Below are 25,014 nucleotides of genomic sequence, written 5' to 3' on the forward strand. Positions count from 1 at the left end.
GATGTCCTAAGAACAAGTTACTCCTAGAACTTATTTCCTGACATTAGCCTTTAAAGTTAATGAAAATAGCAAGGGCTTCTTGCATCTCTAACTATTGCTGATTTCTGCTTTATAATCACCTTGATACAGTTCTACTGATTAACAAAGTTCTGGCCCCTGACATTTCTGGTCATTTCTCTATCATATCCTTCGTACTAGGTGATGTGCAAGATCAAGTAATAACTGGTCTCCTACAACCTGACTCCCTTTCTAGTTCACACACAAGCATAAGAATTTAGAACTGAGAACCCAGCATTGCAGCTAAGGACCTCCTCCCTTAATAAAAAAAAGCTTTTCTGGGTGAAGTTTCATTACCCCAGAGCCAGCTGTTCCACAGGCTGGAAATGAGAAACAGCACAAGAAAGAAAATCCCACTTACCACAGCGCCAACTCCGTAGCTAGCGGCAGGGGCAAGGGCATGGTAAGGATCTGCTGTGTACACCCTGCCATAACTGCAGAGAGGGAGAAAAGATAAAAAAAGAGTCACTTCAAAGGGGCAGAGCAGCAACCATATGACCACAGGCAATGGAAGAAGCAGCATGCCCTTCTATACAGATGTATGCACACATGCACACACAGGCAGCCTCTCTTTGAAGAGATCCTATGGGCATGCTGCCATGCATCGGATGAGGTGGACGAGAGAACGGCCTGCAAGGAGGAATGTGGTGGAAGCCATGAGCTCGACCTGTGGGAAAGAGGTCAGCACCTTTGAAATGACAGCTAGTGCATCCTTACCTTGCATGATGCAATTTGGGAGGAGAGTGACTGCTGGCACTAGCAGTACTTGGCACGGCAACTGCTGCTAAATGGAAAGCAGTGAGGGATTCTCCAGAATGAGAAGGGAGCATAACCTTTAATGGTCTTGCTTGCGCAAGGATTAAAACATGGCCTCACTGCACAGGAGATGAAAAACCTTAAGGCAAGCACTCTGGTGATGCTCATCCTTTGTATCTGTGCAGAGCTGCACATTAAAGCATCCCAGAGTACTGCGTGAGCTGAGCAATTTTTACTTTATGGAGGGGGAGAGAAATGCACCCAGTGATTAAACAACCTGCCCAAGGTCACAGAGCAAGGAGCCGGCAAGGCAAGCTAGGTCTTTTGACTCTGAGGCCATAACCACACTGCCTCCTTTGTGCAGAGAATCCCAAGGATAGGGAAGAGGCCTGGATTTGTGCCAGCTCACATACACCGGCAGGCAACACTGCCTGGGAGCAGCCAGACAAACCGTGCATTCAAGTCTTTTACGTTGGGTTGTGCATGCATGTGTGCGCGTGCAAGCGCAAGTAAGACAAAGAAGCAGGGAAAGAAGTAGAAGTACTGAAATGGATCAATGCTCCCTGGAATCCCTGAGCACAGCAAGCTGGCCCCCATGGACACCTCCCCCTTACATACCCATCGCTGTAAGCTGCTGCAGCGGCTGCAGCGGCCGTGGCTGCTGTTGCAGTAGCAGGCTGTGCGTATCTGTAGGCTGCGTATCCACCCTGCAGGAGAGAAGAGAACTGACTTTGCAGATACCTGTCCACCCACGCAGAGCATTAAAAATAATAATAATAAAAAAAAGAGACACACATCACAAGGAGAGGAAGTGTTTCAAACTGCATCAGCTCCCATGTCCTGTCTATCAAAAGCATCGCTCATTAATTTATGTATATTCCTTTCCTCAGAAGGGCCAGGGACACTCTTCTGTTGTCCAATTTAGCAGAACAAATAAACTAAAGCAAGTCTGAGCATGGTTATATTCCTCCAGGAAATTAAATTTGGCATGGAGCAACTGAAACCTAAAAAAGAGCTGAAGTCTTGCATGCAATGTAATTTTTATGTCCCCTTCCTCTTACACTGGGGAAATCAGATGTGGGCCCTTTCTGTGAAGTGTTTATTTTAGAAAGGGGACCATTCAAAAAAATTCCTCATTTTCCACCCCCGCCATCTCTTTTTTAAGCCCAGGAAACCCAAAAGGCTGAATTTAATTTTATCCAGATGCTTTAAGGTCTCAGTAGTTGGGGAAGCCAAAAAGCAATCAGGAAAAGATGGTCAGAAGAGATAGCCCCTGGTCACCTCACAGCTGACAACCACCAAACTGTCATTGTTAGCCACCAGACCATCTCTCCTACCTCCATTTAAAAGGAAACAGGTCAGGGAAAATTACACCAGAACAGTCTGTATTGCTGCTACATTTCTGCCCATGGTATGCACCTGTAATAAAGGTCTTAAAAATGCTTACACTGATTAGGTGTAGTTACTCAAAACATACACAGCTGAGTTGGCAAAATGTGAATCCTGACCCAAAGGAATACCTGTGAGTCTCCTCCTGGCACTGCCACAAGGAACTTTTGGGGCAGAGGAAGACCTGGCTCAGGCAGGCAGCTCTGCACACCCTGCAGTAATGAAGGATGGAGGCCAGCCACCTTTGAGAAGAGGGACAAAGGCTGCATGGCAGGCAGCAAAGAGGGCTCTGAAGCCCAGGTTAGAATTTTCTTTATTGTACACTTCTGAACTTATTTTTGTTAACTTATGAGGGGGCAATGGTAAATGCACTGTGGCTTTGATTTGCTATAAACACAATGAGCCATAAATAACATCAGAAAACTCCAGATTGCTTCTGGTGCTTTTTTTTTTCCAACTGACATTTCAAAATTTTTAAAGACCAGAAGGCAGACTTACGCTTTTCACCTCCTGAATCAGCTCAGCATACCTCTGCCACTTCTTCCCTATAGGTCTTCTGCCTACACTTAACTAAATCAATTCTAATACAGGACTGTGTGTTTGCTTAGTAGTGTTCCAGTTTTGAGCTAGGTAGCTTTTAAATTAGAATTAATTATTTTAAATTAATGTTGGTTGTTTTTGTGGGACCTGCGCTAGCCCACAAAGGCCAATATGCTATCCAAAACATGCCTGGGGACCATTTCCTGCACTGAAAAGAAAGGACTTACAGACTCTTTAACCTTCTAGTTAACAGAAGAAAGAGCAACACAAATCTACACCTCTGAAACATCATCCCACTGCTTGAAAGAGATGTCATATTACAGTTTTGCCCCCTTAATCTCACCTGGACATTTAAATCCTTGTATTTTCGATTGATGGTTTGGGGAGGGTTAGTTTGTTTCTGGCATGCTATCACTACACCACCATTACTCCCACCTCCAAAACATGATGGAGGTGAGAGGAACGAGGTGCAACCTTAAACTGAATCAAACCTTCATCAATCTTACCAAATTAAGACAAAACTTTGTGCTGGTATGACTGTGGTATTCACTGAACTTTAAGAGCTTCTTGAACTCTTGATGAGGTCTGTCACTTGGACACGGCGTATGAGCCATCTTTGCCTGGCCCTACCCCTCTGCAGGGCAGCTGGCAGATTCCCCAGCCCCCAGATTCCCCCCACTCACCAGCCACATTTCAGATCAGAAGCCATTTCAAATGTGCCTGGTACATACTCTGAACATGACAGCAAGATGCAGTTTGAAACCGTAAGAGGGTTATCATGTAATTCTCTTTTAACTCATGTCTCTCATAAAGGAAAATCAAACCAAATCAAACCAAACAAAAAAAAACCAAACAAAAAAAAAAAGAAGAAGAAAAGAGAAGAAGGGTTGGAATCAGGTGTGGGAGGGGCAATGGCGTAACATTTATTAATCAAAATTAAAAACTAAGCATGCTGACATCTGGAGCTAGAACAACCAGCAAAGTCACCACGTTCAGACTCATATTGGCTAGTTCTATCCATCCCAGCATTCTCTTGGGACAGCAGTTTGCCCTAGGCTCTACCACAAGCTCAGTGAAGTACACAGCCTCAATTACTAGAGCGTGCAGCCACAACAACCTGCTATTACGGAAACAGTCAGTCACCACTGGAGTTAACATTCCAACCTTAACAACTCCCACAGCCTCCCGCCCTCGCCCCCCAAAATGGCTCCCACCCTAGCCCTGTCCCACACCACAATGTTAATAATTATAACAAGCAATAACCCATCTGTTATATCAGAGAAGGGAACAGAGACTCCACTGAGAGATTTAGAGCGGGATGTTAACATTTCTTCAGTCAACTGCACAACAAACAAAAAAAAAAAAAACAAAACAGGAGAAATAATTCATTGGAGAAGTGAAGTTAAGAAATAGCTGACGTGTATTGCTTTTTAACCATGCACTGATGCAAAATTGAAGCTACTGTTAATTTAAAAAAAAAAGAAGGAAAAAAAAAAAAGAAAAAAGTCACAGGATAGAGGTACACACGCACAGGCAGACCCGCTCAGTTCAACGCAGTCTGCAAATTCTACTTGTGTGTACTTCAAATAAAACCAAAAATGGGCATTATAATGGCCATGGTACGTTCCTGTCGTAGGAGCAATGAGTGTGGACAGCTGGGGGATTTCTGACACAGGGATGTATTTAGCATGACCAACAGGTCCAAATACACCAAAACAGGGTGAAAGAAAGAGAAGGAAAGTTGAGACTATTACTTGTTATTTTGTAAATGTTTTCATCAAACTCTGAACCAGTACAGAGCAAAGGAGACACTCTGCAGGCTGCCTTAACCAGCTGATGCTCCTGTTCTCCATAACCCAGGACCCACCTACCATTCCATCAATGTTCCTAAAGCCCTGTTCAGCTTGTCCAATGCACCAGTTATTTTCTCCCGCTATTCCTGTTCACACACAATTTTAACTGGTATGCAGAGTTCACCCATAACCTCAGCTACACGGTCCTATCACCGCTAGTGATTTCTGATGCCACTCACTTCAGGTACTCTAGGAAATATAAACTGTAACAGAGTGGAACACCCTCAACAAACATGAACAATCCTATTTCCCAATAAAAGAAATAAAAAGCTGCACCACACTCCTCCCAGTGCAACAGCCAAACTGCAACAGAAGACACCATGGAGTGGCATAGTCCCTGAAACCCAGGACAGCCATGAAAACTCCCACTCCACCTATTTAAGTGAAGTGACTCCACAGGGGCAGGTTTGCCCATCCAGGTTCAGTTTTTAAAGTCTTTAGCCTCATCTCCAAAGAAATGAGTGAGGCTGTGTTTCTTGTGAAGATGTTAAGTCAGAGACATTTCTATCAAAGGGACAGTTTAAACACTGCCTTGACAAGGAAGCAGGGGAACTAAGGAAAAGGCTTTTTTGCTTTTACTGGGCAGCAACAACCAAAATGACTGCCTAAATCAAAATTGGTCCGTTCCAGTACAGTCTTTTGAATTGTCTGGGGACCATATGAGAGATGAACATAACCCTAAAGGTTACTTATCTTAATTCAAGTTCTCTTTTCTCTGGATATCATGCCAGTGTTGCTGGGGGTGTCCTAAAACCCTTTCCCTACATAAATGTGTAGTGCTTGAGCCTACAGATTTTAATCATCAAATAACCACATTTGCTCAGGTATTCACAACAGCTCACATTTAAAATTACTCTTCTGTGATGTTATCATCCTTGGCTAATCAATGAAGCAAGAAAATATCTTTTTAAAATTCCTTCTTTAACATTAGACAATACCTTTTCCACATATTCTCTGAAATAACACAAACAAGGCAAAACAACATACAGAGGAAGCTGCAATCTGCACTAAAGCAGCATTCCTATTACCGAGCAGGTTAATGTAGATAAATGAACACTTAAAAGACTATACAGTTCAGCTCAAAATAAGCCCATCTTCTCTTCCACTCTTCAGGTCCGTATTAGATGATCACTCCAACAAGAACATGAGGAAATCCAAAACTACAGCTTACTATGTCAGGGTATCCTAAAGTATAGCCCTCCCTTTTCTTTTTCCCTTGCTGCCTTACAGGGGCACACAAAGTGTGTTGCTGTGCTTCTTTATTCCAAAGAGCCTTTATGCCACTAAGACACAAGCATTCCCATCCCCCTGGAGAAATGTGTAACTCATGGTACGAGTCAGATACATTTGACAACTTGTCAGGTTTAGGCAGTGAACCCAATTTCAGGATCTTTTTTTGTGGTATCTCAAAGTGTCTTCTCCACCCCCAAACTGCCCTATACCAGAAGTTAAGAAGCAGAAAGGGCTAGAACTGTTTCCAGTATTTCTGTATTAGAAGGGTGGCATATGTGCACCAGGAATGAGCATGAATGAATTAAAAGAGGTGACAGGACAACGGTGTCCATTGCAGCAGGTGCTTCTACATGGTAATGGGACAAGCATGACCTTATTAACCCTATCATTGAATTTACGTTATTATTGTTTTTTGAATGAAATGCCACTCTGTGTGAAATCTGGACACGCCGCCCTGCTACAGCAGGGGCTTGGATCACACGTGAGTCTGTGCTGCCCTAAAAAAGCCTCTGTTCCCATCTCTAATGTGGTGCTGGAATGGTTAGTATAATTCAGTTTTTTCCACTGCAATCCACAATCTGATCGGTTGGCAGGTCACACTGGCACTCCTACCTGAGGTATTTTAGCGCTAATGATTGGTTCCTGTAAGACTATTCTATAACAGAACACAGGAAGAGCAGTTCAAAAAAACACAGCTGTGGAAAGAAACAATCATACAAACAGCCCACGGCAGGGCTCACCAGCCTTTTCTTTCCAGTGGATGCAAGCACGCTTTTCACAGGCAGAAGCAGTCTTCGCATGGGTGGGTTTGTTTGGGTTTCCCCCCCGCCACCCAGATTGACCCCATTGTAGAAGAAAGATAACCTTTCTTATGATCCAAAATGAAGCCCTCTGCATCCTGGGGCAGGTTTGTTTTATTAATTCAGGTGTCTTGCCAGAGTGGGATGCATCCAACAAGAGATGGATTGCCCTCTTCACAGAGGAAATGGCTAGCAGGATGGTTGCCCCAGGAAAGAAAAAGGAGTGAGGAAGAGGAGGAGGAGGAAGATGAGAAATCAGTGCATAACACATATGCAGAAAAAGCAGCCCAAACTGGGGGACAATTCCCCTTCATCTTGCCTACCACTAACCACTCCCTGCCAGCTCAGCTCCTTTCCACACTTAGACACAACACAGAAATCCTAAGGGAACCTCTATTTAACTTTCCACTCAGTTTTAACTGAAGTACCCTCTGCCACCCCTTCCACAAGCTGGACAAGCCTTTCACAGCAACCAGAGAGGCATAAGCCCTGTGCAGTGAAAGGCATGACAAATCAGTGGAGCACAGGGACACTGTAATCACGGCACATCCACCAAGCAAATTGTTTGCAAGTGTAACTTCATGTTTGGATTATCACAACTTTTTCCTGAGGTCCATCAGAGTGCTCTAGGGAGCAATAACATCAGGAAAAGCACCATCATCTACCTTGATGAGTCCCCTCTTTTGTCATCCTGCTTTCTGACAGTGAGACCAGAGCCATCAACAGCGAAGTCATCAGAAATGCACCTAATGCTTCTAATCTAACCTGGGGGCTTAGTTTTGTGTTCTGTGATTCTACTGCACTGCAGCATTAAATGGTTACAGGGATCCTTCATTACTGAAGATCTTGTCCTCAAACATGTTAAAAGTCTCCCCACCTGCAACGGAAGCTCTGAAGGAGCTTTCCCAAAAGGAATAGGGAGTAACCCTGGCTAGTCTTCCCTTTCAACATGAGAGCCTCTTACATGTGATACTCTGAGGGAAAAGGCACTCCTGATGAGCATTGCTCATTTGCTTGCTTACTTGCTGTAGCAAAGTCAGCAGTCTCTAAAGCTGGTGCTTTAGGAGTGAGGCAGGAAAACCCGTAACACTATGTAGTCCTTGACACAGCTTTATAAAAGAATACTTCACTAGGCAGATCAGTTTTTAAAGGATTGTACACATGACTGTATATGCAAGAATTAAGAAATACACTCAGTATCTCCGCACTGAGAGAACACATCTTCCAACTGCTGTAACTGTATTGGGAAAAGTACCTTTACAAGACTTGACCCTCCAAATAAGCCAGTAAAATAAAAAAGCAACTTTCATCCATTACCTGGAGTCTAACTCCAGGGTTCTCTTTATAAATATGACAAGTAGCACCTTCAAAGGAGCAGGGATATAAAATCCATGCCAACAACTCTGCCAGTACCCTATGCAAAACTTTCCCAGCTCCAAAGAGCTATTACTTAAAACACCATGAAAGGGAACACAGCTAGAGCTACATGGACCACAGGTTGCAATGGCAGCAGTGGACCTGAATGTTTTGGCTTTGAAAAGTGTATTCCTACCATAGCTGCTCTGCAACAGCTCTCGATCTGAGAGGAAATCGATTTTGTCACTGGCCAGTCAGAATCCCTCCATTCACAACCCACCTACATAATACACAGATGCCCTGGAGATTTGCAATACAGACTGGCTGGGTACGACAAAGACAATGACAGAACAAAGTCTCCTGTGGTATCAGAGCTAATTCCCAGATAGGAGGAGGCAGCTGACTCTTCTAACTGAACATCTCCACATATTTGTACTCTACAATTCCCCAAAGAGGCAAGAGAATCTAGATTATTTAGGTACTGTTTCTACCAGCAAAATGAGATGTCAGTTTTCACTCTAGCATCTTGGTCTCCATTTTTAATCAGCTTCAGCATCTTCCCCAAAGGGATAATCTCTACATCCCAGTGGCACATGAACATTTTTAAACATACAGCTCACTCAGTTTAGTGTGGGCTGCATGAATCGAACCTGAAAGGGCCCCAAGAGAAGAGAGAAAGGGGAGGATGGAGGGGAAGAAGGAAAGGGAAGGTCTGAGGCTAAACCAGTCCTGTTATTTTTATGTCCAAATTATTTAAACAGAAGAAGTGTTGACAGAAATTTTAATTTGCTAATAATTTCTCAGGTTGATTAGTAGCAGTGTGCACGTGGGGGACAGGACACCCAGTAAACTGACCCTGGCAATGATCAGGAAACCCAAAGGCTTAGGTCTTGCACCCAGGGGCAAGCGCAGTGACAGAGAAGCATGCTTGCATTCCTAAATATATAAATATATATATATCCACAAGGAAGAAGAAAATTAAAGTAAATGATATTTAAAAAAAAAAATCAAACCAAACCAAACAAACCAAAAGGAAAAAAAAAAAAAAAAAAAAGGCTGGCTTGTCAGGGGTTGGGGACAAGAAGGCTCCGGTGTGTGTACTTACATAGAGGTCAGCACCGTAAAATCCGTCCTGGTAAACCACACTGCAGAAAATCCACACAAAAACAAAACAAAAAAACAAAACAAAAAAAAACCAAAAAACAAAAGAACAGAAAACACATTCCGGTTATTGAGGACGGCAGCATGCACATGCGTTTTACACAGGCAGGTGATGTATGAATCCACAACCTGGGCTTTTGGCAGGAGCAAATCAGCAAGAGAATGTGTGTGCTCACGCACGCTAGACGGCTCCAAGTCATCTTCCATGGCATGCAAAGGGGGAAGGGGTGGGCAGAGGGGGAGACAGTATGCAAAGGAGAGAGGGAGGGGAACCACCATCTTGTACAATAAAAGTATTCAAAAAAAATCTGATGTCCTGAAGAAGAGAAACCAGGGTTTAGAAACCTCTGCTCTGGTTATTCTCCTGGAATTATTTTAGTTACCCCCTAAACACATGGAAACATTGACTTCATGAAGTGGGCTTGTGAAATCCAGGAGCCCCTCAGAAGGCATCTCACAGGGGCTGGAATCACCTATATCAGAAGCACATTTCACAGAGTTGTGTATAATTAGGTATTTGGAGCTTCACAGGGCTGCATGACTTTGTTTCTGACATCCATACATCACCTGCTTTTACCCTGCACATTAGACATGCGATAAGATTTGGCTGATCACACAAGCATGCAAAGTATTATTATTCAGCATCTTAAAGAACCAATGCAACACCTCAGGAAAACAAGTCAATCAATTCTGATCAAAGTAAACACAGAGAAATGTAATTAAAAGAAAAAACCAAAAATACCCACAATGCATTGCTTTCACAAGCAGAGATAATGAGCTAAAAAGGTTAGGCGACTGGTCCAAGGTCCAAGAATTGAAAGGTGCAGTGGGAGTCCCCAGTAGTAACGACCTATTCCATAGCAGAGAATAGCAACTAGAAGGGTTTCCATGGGATGGTGCTTTTGCTGCTTTAAGCCATAGTTTTCTTTCTCTCAGAACTTCAAGCAGGAAAACTGTTAAACCAGAGCCTGGGGTTCCCAAATTGCCATTCCTCTTACCAGAGCACTCACTAGTGTAAGACTACATAGCTCGCTTTGGGACAGGGGTTGGGGAAGGAGGAGGAAGGAAGAGAGGGGATGCCCCCCACCCATTTGAGTTCAGGGTGCACTTCATAATGAGGACTATCTTCCTGCTTTGTCCTCTGAATAGCTCCACACAAACTTGCTGAGGACTTTAAAATGCATTAACCCCACCATCTGTGATGTTCATGGATCTGATGTGCATGACTTAGCAGTAGCATTAAGGTAAAAGAAGGTATGGAACACTAGGTCCTCAATCACCCTTTTTTACTCATCAGATGGAATGTGAAATGCTGCCAAGAGCCTGCCACCCTCAGACACCCACCTATTGTAAGGCACACACGCACAAAAAAAAAAGCCCAGCAGATCTTGCCAAAATTCTGCATGCTACTGCTAAAAAATAAGATTTTTTAAAAAATCTGTTGCAGTGTTAGCCACTGCTTGAATAATTTAGTCTTGTTGTCTTCCCCAGGTAACATTCACTCCATTCCCAATGGACAGAGTTACTCCAAAAACATTGGGAGCAGATAAGAAGATAGAGACCCTTGTTAGAAGAAGAGGGGAGCCACTTCAGCAGGGAGATGCAGGCCGTAAGATCTTTTTTTTGAAGCTAAATTTTTACAACCACGTAACAAAGAATCTGTCTCCTGGGGAAGTGACTTACATTGCTGGGTTCTCTATCTAGGATCAGGAGTGTTTTAGCAGTGATACTCCACCTGCTCCTGCAGGAAAGGCAAACGCATGACAGAGGAAGTGACTGTTGGTTTATGAGCAGGTTAGCAGTTTTAACAGTTATTCAGAAGACAATCTGTTGGATGAACATAAGCATTACCACATTGGATCAGGCCACTATTCCTGTAACTTAGAATCCTGTCAGCAAGAGATGCTAGGATCAGCTCTCCAGAGAAAACTGCAAGGAACACTAATAACAAGTAAGACTTCTTGAGTCCAAACAACAAAGCACATGTGCATCCTCCATCTCCCCTTAAGTTAAGACTTGACTGACACCAACTGCCAGGGCTGAAACTTATCAAGGTTTATTTATATGTTAGAATATACCTATCTGTGATTTTTAATGCTTGCAAAAACTGAGAGAATTCCTTCATTTGAGAACCACAGAGACCATTCTGGTTACATAGACTGACCAGAAGCATAAAGCAGCCCATCAGCCCAGCAAATCTCAGTGGCATCTGAAAGCCCGCTAGTTGAGCTAACACACATCCACAGGAGAAGGAAATATGCTGGTTTTGTAAAGCAGCTGTCATATCATTAAGGTGTACCAACGGTTGACTTTGTTGTAAAAGGAACCAAAAAGCCACTCCAAACCCCCAAAGCTCCCTACTGCCTTATATCTAGTCTGACTTTTAACTACTTTTGGCTTTGAGTCAGTGAATATTCTACGCATTTAAACTCATAGACTAAATTATTCTTCATTGCAGTAAGCATACTCTTCATATTAGTACTTAATGACCATAAACAAGTCAATGCCTAACATACAGTTCCATAAAATGGAACAAGCTTATTTAGTTTTGAGAGTTTCACAGTAGGCAAGTTATTTTAAGACTGATTTAATTCTCGCAGCTTTTGGTCTGAAGTGTAATTTATCAGCATCCTTGTTTATATAGCATGGCCACTAACATCAGGGCAATATTCCAGAACAAGTTTTACTCACACTATATATCAGAGGTTATAACATCTCCTTCCTTCTATTGAATCCTGCCTCAGTTTTAAATTGAAGGCTGCCTTTGTATTCTGAGGTCAGGCTCAGGTAACTATCTCACATTCTCTCTGATGGTCTGAGCAATTGCTTTCTAAGGTATGAATAGCCTTGCCTGGATAAATGCCCATGTCCATACTTAAGTATGTACAGTCCACATATGCCTTAGTAAGTCTTCATTTGAGTTCTTGAAATAAATGTTAAAACTATTAAGAACAACATGATTTCTCACACCTTCCTCTGGAGTATCTAGCACTAGGCCCTGTCAAGACTTACTCTAACCTAAATGGCCCTCAGGTCTGATCCAGTATGGCAATTCCAATGAGCTTTAATTAATCTATATTCTGTATTTTTTTAATTCTGCTGAGTTTTCAAATGCAGTGATACCATTCAGTTTTGTAACTTAAATACCACTGAGGTTTGTGAAAACCAATTACTTCTACCAGGTCTGAGTTAACTTGCAGCTTACTTTACTGTCTTCTTCCACATTACTCACTATGTCTTGATCACTTGTGTTGCTGACTGATCTTGCAGTGTCATCTTCCCACTGGCCAGGAAGAAAGCAACTGATGCAGGGTAAAATGTTAGGAATGTGTGCCTGCCCCTGATTCCATGGAGGCTGATGGTGCTTGTCCTACAGGTTACTGCAACATGGAACTGAACAGCGCATTTCGTATTATTTCACAAGGAATCAAATTCCCTCTGCAAAAGATCTTGTAGAGACTCACACTATGAGGGCAAAAACCACCAGAATTGGCTAATTACATTCCAGTGCATGGGACTAGGGGCAGTTCTGCGCTATTTGTGAACCTGCCTTGTTTGCTGCTGCCCTGCAAATGTTTAGGGGATAGTACGCTGCCCATGAAGACAAGAATTCAGTCAGCAGGGTCAGTCAAACTAAACAAAAGTAAACACAGTCATGAGACAGTATCTGGAAGAGCCTGGCCCATATTCGAAATGGAAACAAATCTTTTATATGGGACTCAGGCTGGATTTATAAAGACAAGCCTAGAGTCCCTCCCACTGAGCCACTTGTGGTAGCCTCTTGCTATCAATGCTCCAGTCATTATTCTCAGGGATGAAGTGAGCATCCTCCCTCCCCCGTGCAAGTATTTCACATTCTGCTAGACGGCAGCACTTAGCTCAGCTTTGCTTCTCTGTTTCACTGTGGAGCATTTCCTAGTAATACCAGACTGGGTAAGTTTTTAGATCAACAGACAGCCAAGTTGCAGGTCAAAGGCTATGGTTACAGGATATAGAATATAAACTAGGAGCAGTGACAAAAAGAGGTGCATCTGAAAACCCAGAAGAAACAGTTTGGAAGGCCAATTTGTTCAGACAAAAGGTTTCATTTAAAGTCTTCTGGTGAATTAAATACAAACATTGCGAGATTTGCCCAAGAGCAAAGCTAGACAGATACAGGACCACTACAGCTTGCTTCCTTAAACTCCACTTGAAATATCAGACTGAACTCTAAAAAGAGAGAGCCACAGTAACTCTCATCACTTAATCTGCTACAATCTGCTTATCCAGCATGTATCTGGCCAGCTCCTTGCACTGATGTGTGTGGCTTCCGCTTCCCCTTTGTAATAAAAGATTTAAAATTTGTTTTCTTTTCTTTTGGGGCTAGTGTAAAGGTAAAAAGGGTCTGTCCACTTCTCTGTATTGGAGGATTCATTCCTATTCTTTCTGAGAATGTTGCCTGGAAAATATGGTAAGTAAAATTCCAGAAACAGGGAATATGCACAGAGCATCCTCAACTCCACAAAGAAGTCCGTTTAGAATGTTTTTTTTCTGCTTTATCTGTCATTACATCCTGCTTAAACAAACAGAATTCACATACAAACTTAGTTCCCTGTATTTTTAAATAGCAGAATACTCTTTTGTAACAGCATCTATTCCACTGCACTACCAGTGAAAAATCAGAGGGCAAAGAATGCTAAGGCCATGCATTCACCATTGCTTCACACAACAGTTAGAACGCTGCACTTTCATTCTCCCTTATATCCCAAACACTCCCAATTTTAAATTAATGGACTTGACTAATCTTTGTTTTAAACCTTTTTAAACCCTCTCCAACAAAGAAAGCAAATTCATTGTGGGTAACTGGCTCTTCTCTGTCCTACTGCCAGATGGTGAGGCATGAAGGTAATGGATAACATTCCTCATTCCTGGTTACAAAAACACAAATGGAGTGCAAAGAGCCAAACACTTTTGGAAATTTCAGACCTTCTCTCTTTGCGTCCTTCTCAGCAGCGCTATAATGTACTGGGTCAATGGATGACAAATGCCACGTAGACAAATTGAGAAATTTAAGAAGAAATCCATCAGCTCTTTAAGCTGTTTCAAGTACTGAAAATTGTTTCAGTCAAGAACATAACGTGGAAAAATTTAGATTTGCCCTGACCGGATGCCATAGTGTGCAGAATGCTCTGGCACTAATGATATCCTGACTCTCACCATCCAGACAATCTTTGTTATTTTTTTGTTAACCAATCAGCTATTTGACACGGTTGTGCAGAGCACTCTGCTCTCATGACCAGTGCTTACCCTGGGTAGGCAGGGATGGCTGTGGGAGGTACTGCCCGGACTGCCCCATACACTGTCCTTCCTCGGCCCCTCAGATGGGCTCCCCGAAATGCGGCTGCTGTAGTGGCTGCAGTTGGATAGGGGAAGCCTGGAACTGGAAAGACAGACAAGGTGGAGGGTGAAAAGGATCCAAACTCCTGCCCACAGAACAACTGCTTGCTTCAAACAAAGTGACACAATAGCTCCACAGCGGTGGGACGTTTTGCATCAGTCCTGCAGAGGGGCATGCTTATAACCCAGCAAGCATCCGATACATACTTCCTGCTACACCATGGCCTTTGGGGGAAGAGGGGTTGCAGAGAGGTTTGGCATGCAAGAGGTTAATGCTTTGGCATGCCTCACCCACCACAAACAGGGTACAAATCCCCCCGCCTTTTGACACCGCCATGCAGTCTGGTTAGAGTCCGAGAAGCGCAGAGAGTTACTATCAATAATAGCAGGCGGCTCTTCCAAAACTGCAGAGGCTCTTTAAAATAATTTGTCAAGAGGCCCTTAAAGTCAACCAACTTACATCAGTCTCTTCCCTCCTTTCCCCTCCCACTCTTTGCCACCCAATCCTCTGTATGTTCATTTTAAAGCCTGAAAGACAAGATAGCCCATATAACAGCAGCAGAAATTTCCCATAAAGTGCCAGTTTACTGAGAGCCCACATTCATTTAACAAGTGTGACCAGTAACTGGCTCCACGTAAAGTGAAGCCCGCTTTATTATGCTTTACACTGGAGTAAACTGGCTTGTGATGAAATGATGTAAAACCTCAGAGGCATCTGCAAACGTGTAATCAACAGATACCAAGAGGGAAGGAGTCTTGGGGCGCACACTCAACCCGAAGTGCGTCCAGGTGCATGCCACTGGGGGCCACTGGGGGCCCCGCAGACTCGCGCTTTAACAGCTTGTATAATATGTACTTTAGGGATTTGTCTGTTTGGTTTCTTTGATTTCAAAAGGGGGAGGGGGGGTAAGGGAATGGCCTATTCCTCACACACACCCTTCCCTTGTTCTGCAGCCTCCTCATCACTCAAAGACCCATTCACCAGTACAGAAACACACTGCAGATGAACAAATTACAGCCACAGCACAGTATACTTTGGCTCAAGATAAACTCATTCCCAGCGAGACCCATCCTTTCAAGTATATATTATACAGACTGGAGAGAAGAAACATAACAGGTCGTCATTAACTCAAGCACAGTAACTGTACAGGGGCCAACAGGGGCTACTTACTGATTAAAGGAATGTAAGTGTTAATACCCCCCCTTCCTGACAGGGGCACTGCGGCGTCATTGCCCAGCGAGACATCTGCTTGAAAGCTGGATGCTAATTTAATTTTAAAAAGAACAGAAAAACAAAAACAAAACGTAAAAAGGTTATAAAGAAATAGCAGGTTGAGAACATAAACAAACACCACTGCAGTTAAATGGCAGAAGTGGAAGTGTCTACTTAAGCTCTACCTGCATATAACTCAGGGCCGTACACCGCTCCAACCACAGGACTCAACTTCCAACCTGAAACAACAAAGACTGCAGTGAATGCCAGAATCTACACCAAGAGAAGGAGCAGGCAGCATGGGTAGGGGGAACGGTCTCTTTCGTGCGCCCCAGCTTCACATGCACAGCTCTTTCCAATTTCTGCTTCACCTCAATCCCCCTTGGTGTAGATGGAGGCCAACTGCCTTTTTCTAATGTCAAGTTCTAGGTGCAGGTGGCTGTATCGGAGGGAACAGCAAAAACATCAGCTGATCTGCAGCAGGCAGAGGCACTGCTGAGGGAATGCCAACTACCTTATATGCATATTTGCCACAAGCACCGTGCGACCCTGCGTTCCCTGCATGAGCCTTGTAGCCAGCTCCTCCCTGCTTTCACCAGAAATGCTGCAGATCTAAAGCCTCTCTAAAGCCACTGACCCAGACTGCCATCCCAGGCAAGACAATTTATAGCCTTAAATTCACAAAACACTTCTCTGTCTTATTTGCTAGAAATCTGCTAAGAAGCAACTGCGTCTGAATTTCCTCACTAACTGAATTATGCAACTATGGTGCAGAAAAGCAATTCGGTCTATTCAACTCACATTTTCTCCTCTTTGTTATTTTAGTACTTCCTGTGATCTTTATTCTGCTTTCCAGCTGAAAGCCTTACCAGAGAACTGATTTTAATACTACCAGGATAACTGGCAAGAACTGCAAACCATCAACATAAACCCTACAAGAGAATAGTGCTTAAAGAGGTAATCACAGGGGTATGAGGACGAACACACTCCCCAGTCACATCTAGAAACACGTCTATCATCTCCCCCCACCCCATTTCTAACTGGGGAGAGAAGCAAGGGGTGTAAAGCTAACATCATGATCTGGACTGGCTTCTATAAAGCATTCCTTTCAGGAGGACCTCAACTGTTCAGCTAGCAATCACACAGGTATTTTTTTTAAATAAAATCCATACCCTTCCCTCCGTCTTGGAGTCCTGGTGCACATACTTATTGCATTTTAACACCTCTAACCAGCCTAGAAACCATATGAACAACTGAATGCAGCCCATCAACATCACCCCTTCATCTGCTGGCCGAGTATCAACGAGAGATACAATGCACGTTCCCCCTACAAGACTGGGCATGCTGCCACTGTGCTGCCCACCTTGATGGCAAAATACTTGAGTGGTGGCAATGACTGAGATCAACCCTCAAATTTAATAACAGTCATATGACCACTCATCAGCATGCCTTAAGCCTGGCCTACTACTCAATACCTTGTGAAGCTTTAATGCTGACTGTGAAACCAAAATACTCTGGCTGGTTATCCATGAGCCAAGCTTCGTTACCAGTCACATGCATTTTCTGCCCTTGTTTTCAGGACAGCAGAACATGGCTCCATCACCATTTACTACAAAATCTCCCGATTCCTTTCAGACACGAGACTCAGAATTCCAACTTTTCTGCTTGCCTCATTTTCCCCAGTTTTGCAACCAAAAAGAGATTTGCCTAGAGCCACACAAGTCAATAGCAGCGCCACAAATAAAATTTGTATCTTCTGACTCTTATGCTGTAATCAAAATGGATTCTTATACTAGCAGATACATATGTGCAGCTTCCTCCCATGTTGAAGCCGTTTGGGAACATTTTCAGACCAAAAAGAATATTCCTAACTGTTTCAGGACAAAGATTCAAAAATCTGCATCAAAGCAGCATTTCAGTTCTGTCGTGAGAAGAACAAGTTTTTATGCTGTATGTGCCTATGCAGTAAAATTACTGCACAGACAAAAGAACTAAAATATCCTGATGAAAAAAGATTCTTCATTACCCAGACAACTCGGTCTTTTTCTATTCAGGTTCACTGGAAAATTATGGAAAAGCAGGACAGTCTATAGCAAAAAGTGAGCAAACAAGCAGTGCAATGCCTCTGTCTTCCAGGCTGCTTGGGGACAGCTGTGTTCTTACAGTTAGAACCTAAACTGAGGTATATCCAATTACATACCCCAAGTGATGCTTCCGCATTCGTATTTAGGTATCTTCCTGATGGCAATGAGACTCAGAAGCACTGCACATCCACTGTACAGCATCAGCTTGCAGCAGTGGCAGGAAACCCATCAATCCGTGGCTTCTTTTCCTAGCTTGGCCACAATGGGCACATCCCTACTCCTCTGTCCCTACTTCTCCATCTGTAACATGGCAGTCCTCCATAAACACTTAGAATAACACTAGAAACCAGGGTTTGTGGGGTTGTTATTGGTCTCTTTTGGTTGCGTTTTTTTGTTGTTGTTGTTCTGAGGACAGGCCATGATTTTTCCTTCACCAGGAACCTTTTGTCTTTCTTCAAACCTTTCAGCTCATCATTAGTACAGTCTCTCTTACCATTTGCATAAGGTGTGACCATCTTCTTATTGGTCATCACTCGAGCTGTGGCATTGTTAACCTAGAAGTAAAAAAGGGGAGGGGGAGGAGAGGGAAGGAAGCACAGGACGTTAGGGAAAACGATGGAAAACTCTCAGATACCACACACATACACACTATACTTCTCTGAGCAAAAAAAATGTAAACAACTAATTTTACAATAATGCGATATTTAAATTACTTTTTAACAGTTGCCATTTAATTATAAAATTTACAGCTAAATGTGGCACTTTAAAATTATGCATTAAACAAAAGACCAACGAGAGTAAAGTGCAGATTCTTTGCCACCCTGCCACCCCTTGGAGAGTGCTTATATTCAGCTCAGTGATTGAAAGGGCAAAACTGGAAGGTTTTGTCTAGGTTCTGTTCAAGAGGCAGCAAGAATTTCTGCAGCCCAGGGCAGGGGAACTGAACTGGGTGATGCACAAGCTGACTTATTTCTCAAGCTCACACTGGGATCAGAGCCCTGCAGGTCACTGGCAGGCATATTGTTTAGATAGAAAAAGGTAGCCTGGAGTCCATCAGTGTTAGATTTGAACTCCCAAGGCTTGATTTCTGGAATGCCACCAAGCATTTGCATGGTCTGCATTCACCGATTTCCTCCCCATAATTTTCAAATCTTTTTCAAATTATATTTTTCCTTGTCACAAATCTCATGGACCAAAAAGAAGAAATACACAGCTGTAAATCTGTGTCTTTTTTTTTTTTTTTTGTGCCCTCCACCCTCTTTACAGAGCTCTGCATAGTTCCAAGCAGTTTGATTGCTCAAGCAAGTGGAGTGTTACCACAGAGATGGTGCTGATAAAGAAAAGATGGACTAGTTTGGAAGCCAAGTTACTGCAGCCCCATGTCAGACAGCCTCAAAGTTCTTGCAAGGAGGGTGAAGTCTTTAAATATAATCAATCAAAACCCAAGCCAAATGGGAACTAAGGCCAAGGTGAAGAAGTAAATAAAAATAAAAAATATAAAAATAAAAGCTGCCTCGAGCCCTTGAGACTTACAAATGGTGAGCATACACAGGGTGGGGAGTCTGGAGCTACATTTACTCTCGTTTCAGCCTCAAAACAATAGAAACATTACACATTTAAAAAGAAAGAATGGGAAACAACAATGATGAGACTGAGAGCATGCAGTTAAACACACACAGATAAAAGAAAGGAAAAAAAAAAACAACAAACAAAACAAAACCAACAAACCACAATTGATTCAGAGGGTGGGGAGGGGAGGAGGGAGGAGATAGGGTCTCACAGACAATCATTAAGATGGAGCAGTGCCTGAAATCAGCTGCTACAGCAAAGTGCAACACAAGCACTTAAAGGAAAAATTGCCAGAACTGATCAGAAACCACCAGTCAGCAGAGACCAACAGCTGCATTTAACCAAGTAAAGAAATAAACTTGGGAGAGGGAGAGAGAGAAAGAAAAAGAAAGAAAACAAACAGTAACAGCTACAAACAGGTCTCAGAAAGAAAGAGCAGCAAGAAAGAAGGGGAAGGAAAGAAAGAAGAGGAAATGGGTGCATTAATAAAAACCAGCCAAACTGGAGTTCAGTAACTCTGAGTAAGATGTGCAAGGGGAAATCACCATGAAGTCAGTAATCAAACAGCTCAGACTGCTACAAAACGATATGTACATCCAAAGTCCAGGCGGCATTACTCAACAGCATTGAAAATAAAAGGGGGAGAAGGGGGAAGGGGGTGGGTGGGGACAACAAGTCAAATCACATTTCGTAGTGTTAATGTGAGATGGCAGATGGATTTTTTTCTTTCTTGTTTTTTTTTTTTTAAATTTTAAGAAAAAATAATAAAAAAAGCTTCTTCTCTAGTGCTTTTGTTTCACTTACCGCCAACTCGTACCATCGCCAGCATTGTGTATAGTTACCATGGAAAGAGTGAGTCAAGTGAAGGGCCCTAAACGCTAAACCATTGAAAAGGGAAATAAAAAAAAAACAAAACAAAAAAAGGCAAAATATGCAGACATCTTACTCAAAAACGGTGGCTTGTTTTAATATTTGTACTCTTTGATTTTTTCTTTTTTCTTTTTTTTTCTTTTTTTTTTTTAAAGAAAGAGGGAAAGAGGGAAGACGCCAGTTAGCCTTCAACACAGTGGAACAGCAAACTGGTCAACACCAGGCATGCCCGACACATGGCCACGTTGGCCAGCCAACATTAATCAATCCTTCAGTCCCCTGTGGTGACAGGGAGAAACTGTAAGGATTAGCTCTCACCAAGCCAACTCTTGACTGCGAGCAGGTCAAGACACCAAGAGTGCGTATAGCACAGCCCACTTGGGGCTTCTGCCCCGTGTCTCCCCCACCCTCCCAGCATGGGCATCATCTCACACTTGTGTGGAGGAGAACTGGCCTCAGAGGAAGGAGAGGATACTGGCTGGCCCCCTGCTTTTTTTTTTTTTTTCCTTTTGGACACAGAGTTAGAAGTCAGACAGTACTCTTTCAGTTAGTTTTGTTCAGGCCTGGACATGGAAATCGGAGCCTTGCAAACTGAAGCAAAGGAAAAATCAAGACAGCAGAAGGGCAAAAATTTGGAGTGGGTGGGGAAAAAAAAATAATAAAAGAAGAAAGAAAAGAAAAGAAAAAAAAGTACCCAAATCAATAATAAAAGTATTCCATAAGGGGTGTAAAATTTTATACATTTCAGTGCAGGGAGGTGAAGGACACAGACACAAACACACACGCACACACAAGACTGGGATCCAAATGTGAAATAAGTGAGGCAAGACACAAAAAGAAATCAAAAGAATAAATATAAAGAAGAAATTGAATTACTGAAGACATGCACCTCGATTTTACGGCCCTCTACCACGGTGCCGTGTAATTTCTCCCTGGCCCTGTCTGCATCAGCACTATTCTCGAAAGTTACGAACCCGAATCCCTGCATGCAGCGGGAGAAGGGGGGAAAACATGCACATCGTTATATGTTGAAATACTGATCTCTAGGTAAATAGAGAAAAAATATCACAGTATGAAATCGACATCAGCACAACTCAGCAATAACCTCCTAGAGTCACATTGTTGGTTCATGCATGTTTCATAAATGAAAGAAATAAAATTTGATAAAATAAAGGAACTGTAATCATAATAAGAATAATAAGAGTAATTAAAAAAAAGAAAACATAAAAGCAATTGAGGCCAGACCAAAAAAGAAGTACAAAGTTACTCGAGACAATTTTATATTATTTTTGTTTGTTTGTTTGTTGGCTTAAAACACGAAACCCTGCTCCGTCATAGGGAAGCTGGTCAAGCCCAAGCGGGGTCTGTCTCTTCTCTGGTAATTAACACGCATGCTCTGTGGGACCCCCCACCCACCCCAGACACAGTACAGGACATTGACACTGAGTGGCACTTCATTCTCATCAGAAACTGTTATGAGAGCGAGCAGCGATCTGAGTTCATGCCTGGCACCAGCAATTCTGCAAAGCTTTGCGCAAATCAAACACTGAACCTTGCTTTTCCCACCTGTAAAATGGAGACAATAATAATTACCTACCTTAGAAAACTGTGGAGAGGAAGGGCTGTTTGTAAAGCATCCCTTGTAAGCTCTTCGGGGCACAGCTCATGTCTACTCCTATGCCTGTAACTTCCCTAATAACGCACGGAGCCCTGAAAGTAAGCAGGGCTTCTAGGTGGCACCATCAATTAAACATGACTTAACATTAAGATTCAGAGTATCACATACTGTAGTTTAAACATTTTTTCTATCTGCAAGTACTGTGCTGGACTTGAGTGTCAATCTAAACACCTAAAGACCAATTCACCGGTACAGGCAGGCTTCATTTGATGCTCCTGACCTACTGCTACCTCCCTCCAACCCTGCTACCCACCTTACTTGGCTTTGTTCTGAGATGGTAACCTCTGTGCCATGGATAGCAACAAATACCTGCCCAGTTAGACCATGAAGTTTGAGAAAAATGGACACACCCTGCTCGGAGCAACCACAAAGGATCAAGGGCTACTGAAATGCCCTTTAGTTAGAAGAATTTAGGTTTACTGAATCCATGAAGGCATATGAAACGTGCCTGTCCTACATGCTCATGCTGCTGCCAGCTCATGCAGTCACATAGCAGGGCAGGGTAAGAGAACATGCTTCCTTCCACAGATGAGGGCACTGACATTAAAACAGAGCCAAGGTGACTAAGTCATTTTAGGATTTTAACTAGTAACAAATGGTACCTTACTACAGACAACTATGGTGAGCTGTTCTTCATGCCATTACAGGAAGTGGGACCAAACAAAAAACCTCACTGCATTCTGCTTTTAGGTTATCTTAAGAGCAGGAGTAACTGGCTCCTATGGTTTGGTACAAAGGAAATACCAGTTAATGTACAAAGAGTAGTATCTGCTGGCTTCTTCTCAGGAGCAGGAAGAACAAAGCTTGCACATGATGCAATGGAAACTCCTGATACTAACTGGAGAGTGAGGTGATGGAACTAAACCACAGCAATGCCTTGTGAGGGAAATGGCATGCTAGCCACACAGACCCCTCCATGCAGCTCAGGGTCCAGTTTCTATGGACTGGGCTGTCCCAAAAAATAGCCCCTTGGTTTCTAAGCACTGTTAGCAACAAGGCACAAGAAACCCATCATTCTTCAAGTGCTTTTTATAGGTCTTTATAATATTAATCTTAAAAAGACCAAACTGTTTTACATGCTGGCCTTTACTATCCACAGCTGGGTTTCCAGCACAAAACTGTTTCACACTCGCAAAATGTGAGGGGTTTTTTTGTTCTTTCCCCCATGAACAGCAACAATAACTTAGTCAAGTACTGCAATGTTGAGACCCAACAAGAGCACTTCTCTGGACTCCAATCCAATAATCTAAAGCTTCAGATTATTTCATTTCACCAACTATAAATCAAAAGCTATATAAATAACAAATTGATGCCTTTTTCAGAAGAGCATAAAAGTTTTCTGATTAAATGAATTAAAATTGGAACTAGAAGAGATAAGGGCTAACAACAGCTCAATGGCATATAACTCTCAAATATGTTGCAGGGAACCAGGAGGGTATGGGGGGTGTAATAGCAAAGCTGATTATGAAGGGACAGGGTATTGTGCCTGCTTCAAAGAACCCCTACAGAGAAAGGCAAGATTGAGAAATAGATCAACACCTTTCCCTCTGGTTCTATATAATGCAGAAAAAGCACTTTTTAAAGGTTGAGGGAGGGGAGCAGGTAAACACTGCAACAAGAATCTCTATTTCCCTCTTCTCTTTTTACATTAAAATTTCTGTTTGTTCTAGACAAGCCTGTGGAGACTGAATGAAATTTATGTCTTCAGTGATGATGCAAACTGAAAGCTGGAGAGCAGAGGGAAGGTAATTTTTTAGATATTAATTTGTGCAGGCTAGAAACCAACTAAGACTATTTTAATTCACATTTGTTTGCAATTAGTGAAATATGGATGGGATTTTTTAAACCCCATTATCATTAAATATCCTTAAACTGATTAGGAATGTTAAATATATTTAATAATTTAACTCAATGTAGGGTACAATCCCCAGGCAGACTATGAAAATAATCAATAATGTGAATTAAAATAGAATACATCTGATTCTGAACATAACTAATTAACCACAATTTTTGTTTTATTGACATACCAATCAGCTGGTGCACCTCCCTTTGTTGAGAACCATTTCATGTCAATATTGAATTAAAATGCTTTACATAGTTGACTACGGCAGAGTCAGTATTTGTGCCCCCTTGGTTTGTCATCTTAATTCATCTCTTAGACATTCAAATTTTCATCAGGAAAACAGGTGAGCCATGCTTGACATTTTTGTTACTTCTAAGTTTAAAAGCTAGCAATTATATATATACACATATTTTTGATGTGGAAGAGAAAAAAGCACATACATATATTTTTAATTCCTTCTCACAGATGACCTGTAAAGAATAGGGATTAATTTGCACCTAAATACATATACAACAAACAATTTTCAGTTTTCCCTCCCAAGGTTGTCTTGTCCTTAAAAAAAAAAAAAAAGGGAAAAAAAAAAAAAGGAAAAGTAGCAGATGTCCAGTATTTATTGGTGCAGCCTTATAGCAGGTACTGGTTTGCTCCAGAGCAGTAGGTATGGAGCCAGAAGAAGAGAAGATTCAATCCTGGGTAAAAGATGACTTAACATTTCTAACATTTAGATTATACAAATAGTTGGGGTTTAATAAGGTTGTTACAATAACAAGGCTGAAATTTTCTATTATTCCTCTCCATCAGCAACTGCCAGGAACTTCTTCCAGGCAGAAAATAAGTTAAAGCCTCACTGTACCCAGCAAACATAAAATAACCCCAGCAAACATTTTTTAGGACTAGTGAGTAATTTGCAGTGCCAGACTAACCCCTTTTTACCCAAAGGTTTATTCAAAGGGCCTGAAGAGACCGAGTAACTGCCACCCTTTTAGTCTGGCCTCAGACTCTGCAATAAATAACAAGCAACATGATGAGCAGAGAAAAAAAAAATAATAAATGTATATATATATATATATAGTATTTGAACGTTTCCATCTCTGAAGAATGAGAAAGAAAATTTACCATGTAACCGTAAAGGGAGAAATCAAAAGCAGACGGTTCTCCTGGGTGTGGTCAGAACACAGGAATTAAACAAAAAGAACAACAAAAAATAAAGTAAAATAATAATAAAAAAATAAAAGA

At 42.2% G+C, this 25,014-nt stretch overlaps 1 protein-coding gene across 15 annotated transcripts in view; it reads right to left on the bottom strand.

Annotated features, from left to right (window-relative positions):
- The window catches only part of RBFOX2 (RNA binding fox-1 homolog 2), a 176,840-nt gene that overhangs the window by 6,978 nt on the left and 144,848 nt on the right, over window positions 1-25,014 (bottom strand). For 4 of the 15 annotated variants that reach the window (XM_051608539.1, XM_051608550.1, XM_051608548.1 and 1 more), the window contains 8 exons: window positions 21,147-21,239; window positions 18,312-18,372; window positions 15,920-15,973; window positions 15,693-15,785; window positions 14,432-14,564; window positions 6,441-6,483; window positions 1,432-1,520; window positions 419-491 (listed from right to left, as the gene is read on the bottom strand). In XM_051608539.1, the coding sequence (XP_051464499.1) occupies window positions 419-491; window positions 1,432-1,520; window positions 6,441-6,483; window positions 14,432-14,564; window positions 15,693-15,785; window positions 15,920-15,973; window positions 18,312-18,372; window positions 21,147-21,239 (639 nt within the window). Of the gene's footprint in view, window positions 1-418; window positions 492-1,431; window positions 4,083-6,440; window positions 6,484-9,089; window positions 9,130-14,431; window positions 14,565-14,981; window positions 15,050-15,692; window positions 15,786-15,919; window positions 15,974-18,311; window positions 18,373-21,146; window positions 21,240-25,014 lie in introns of those variants that run through there. The other 11 variants (XM_051608540.1, XM_051608547.1, XM_051608546.1 and 8 more) reach the window with 11 other exon arrangements.

This window comes from Apus apus, chromosome 1 (assembly GCF_020740795.1).
Source record: "Apus apus isolate bApuApu2 chromosome 1, bApuApu2.pri.cur, whole genome shotgun sequence".
NCBI lineage: Eukaryota > Metazoa > Chordata > Aves > Apodiformes > Apodidae > Apus > Apus apus.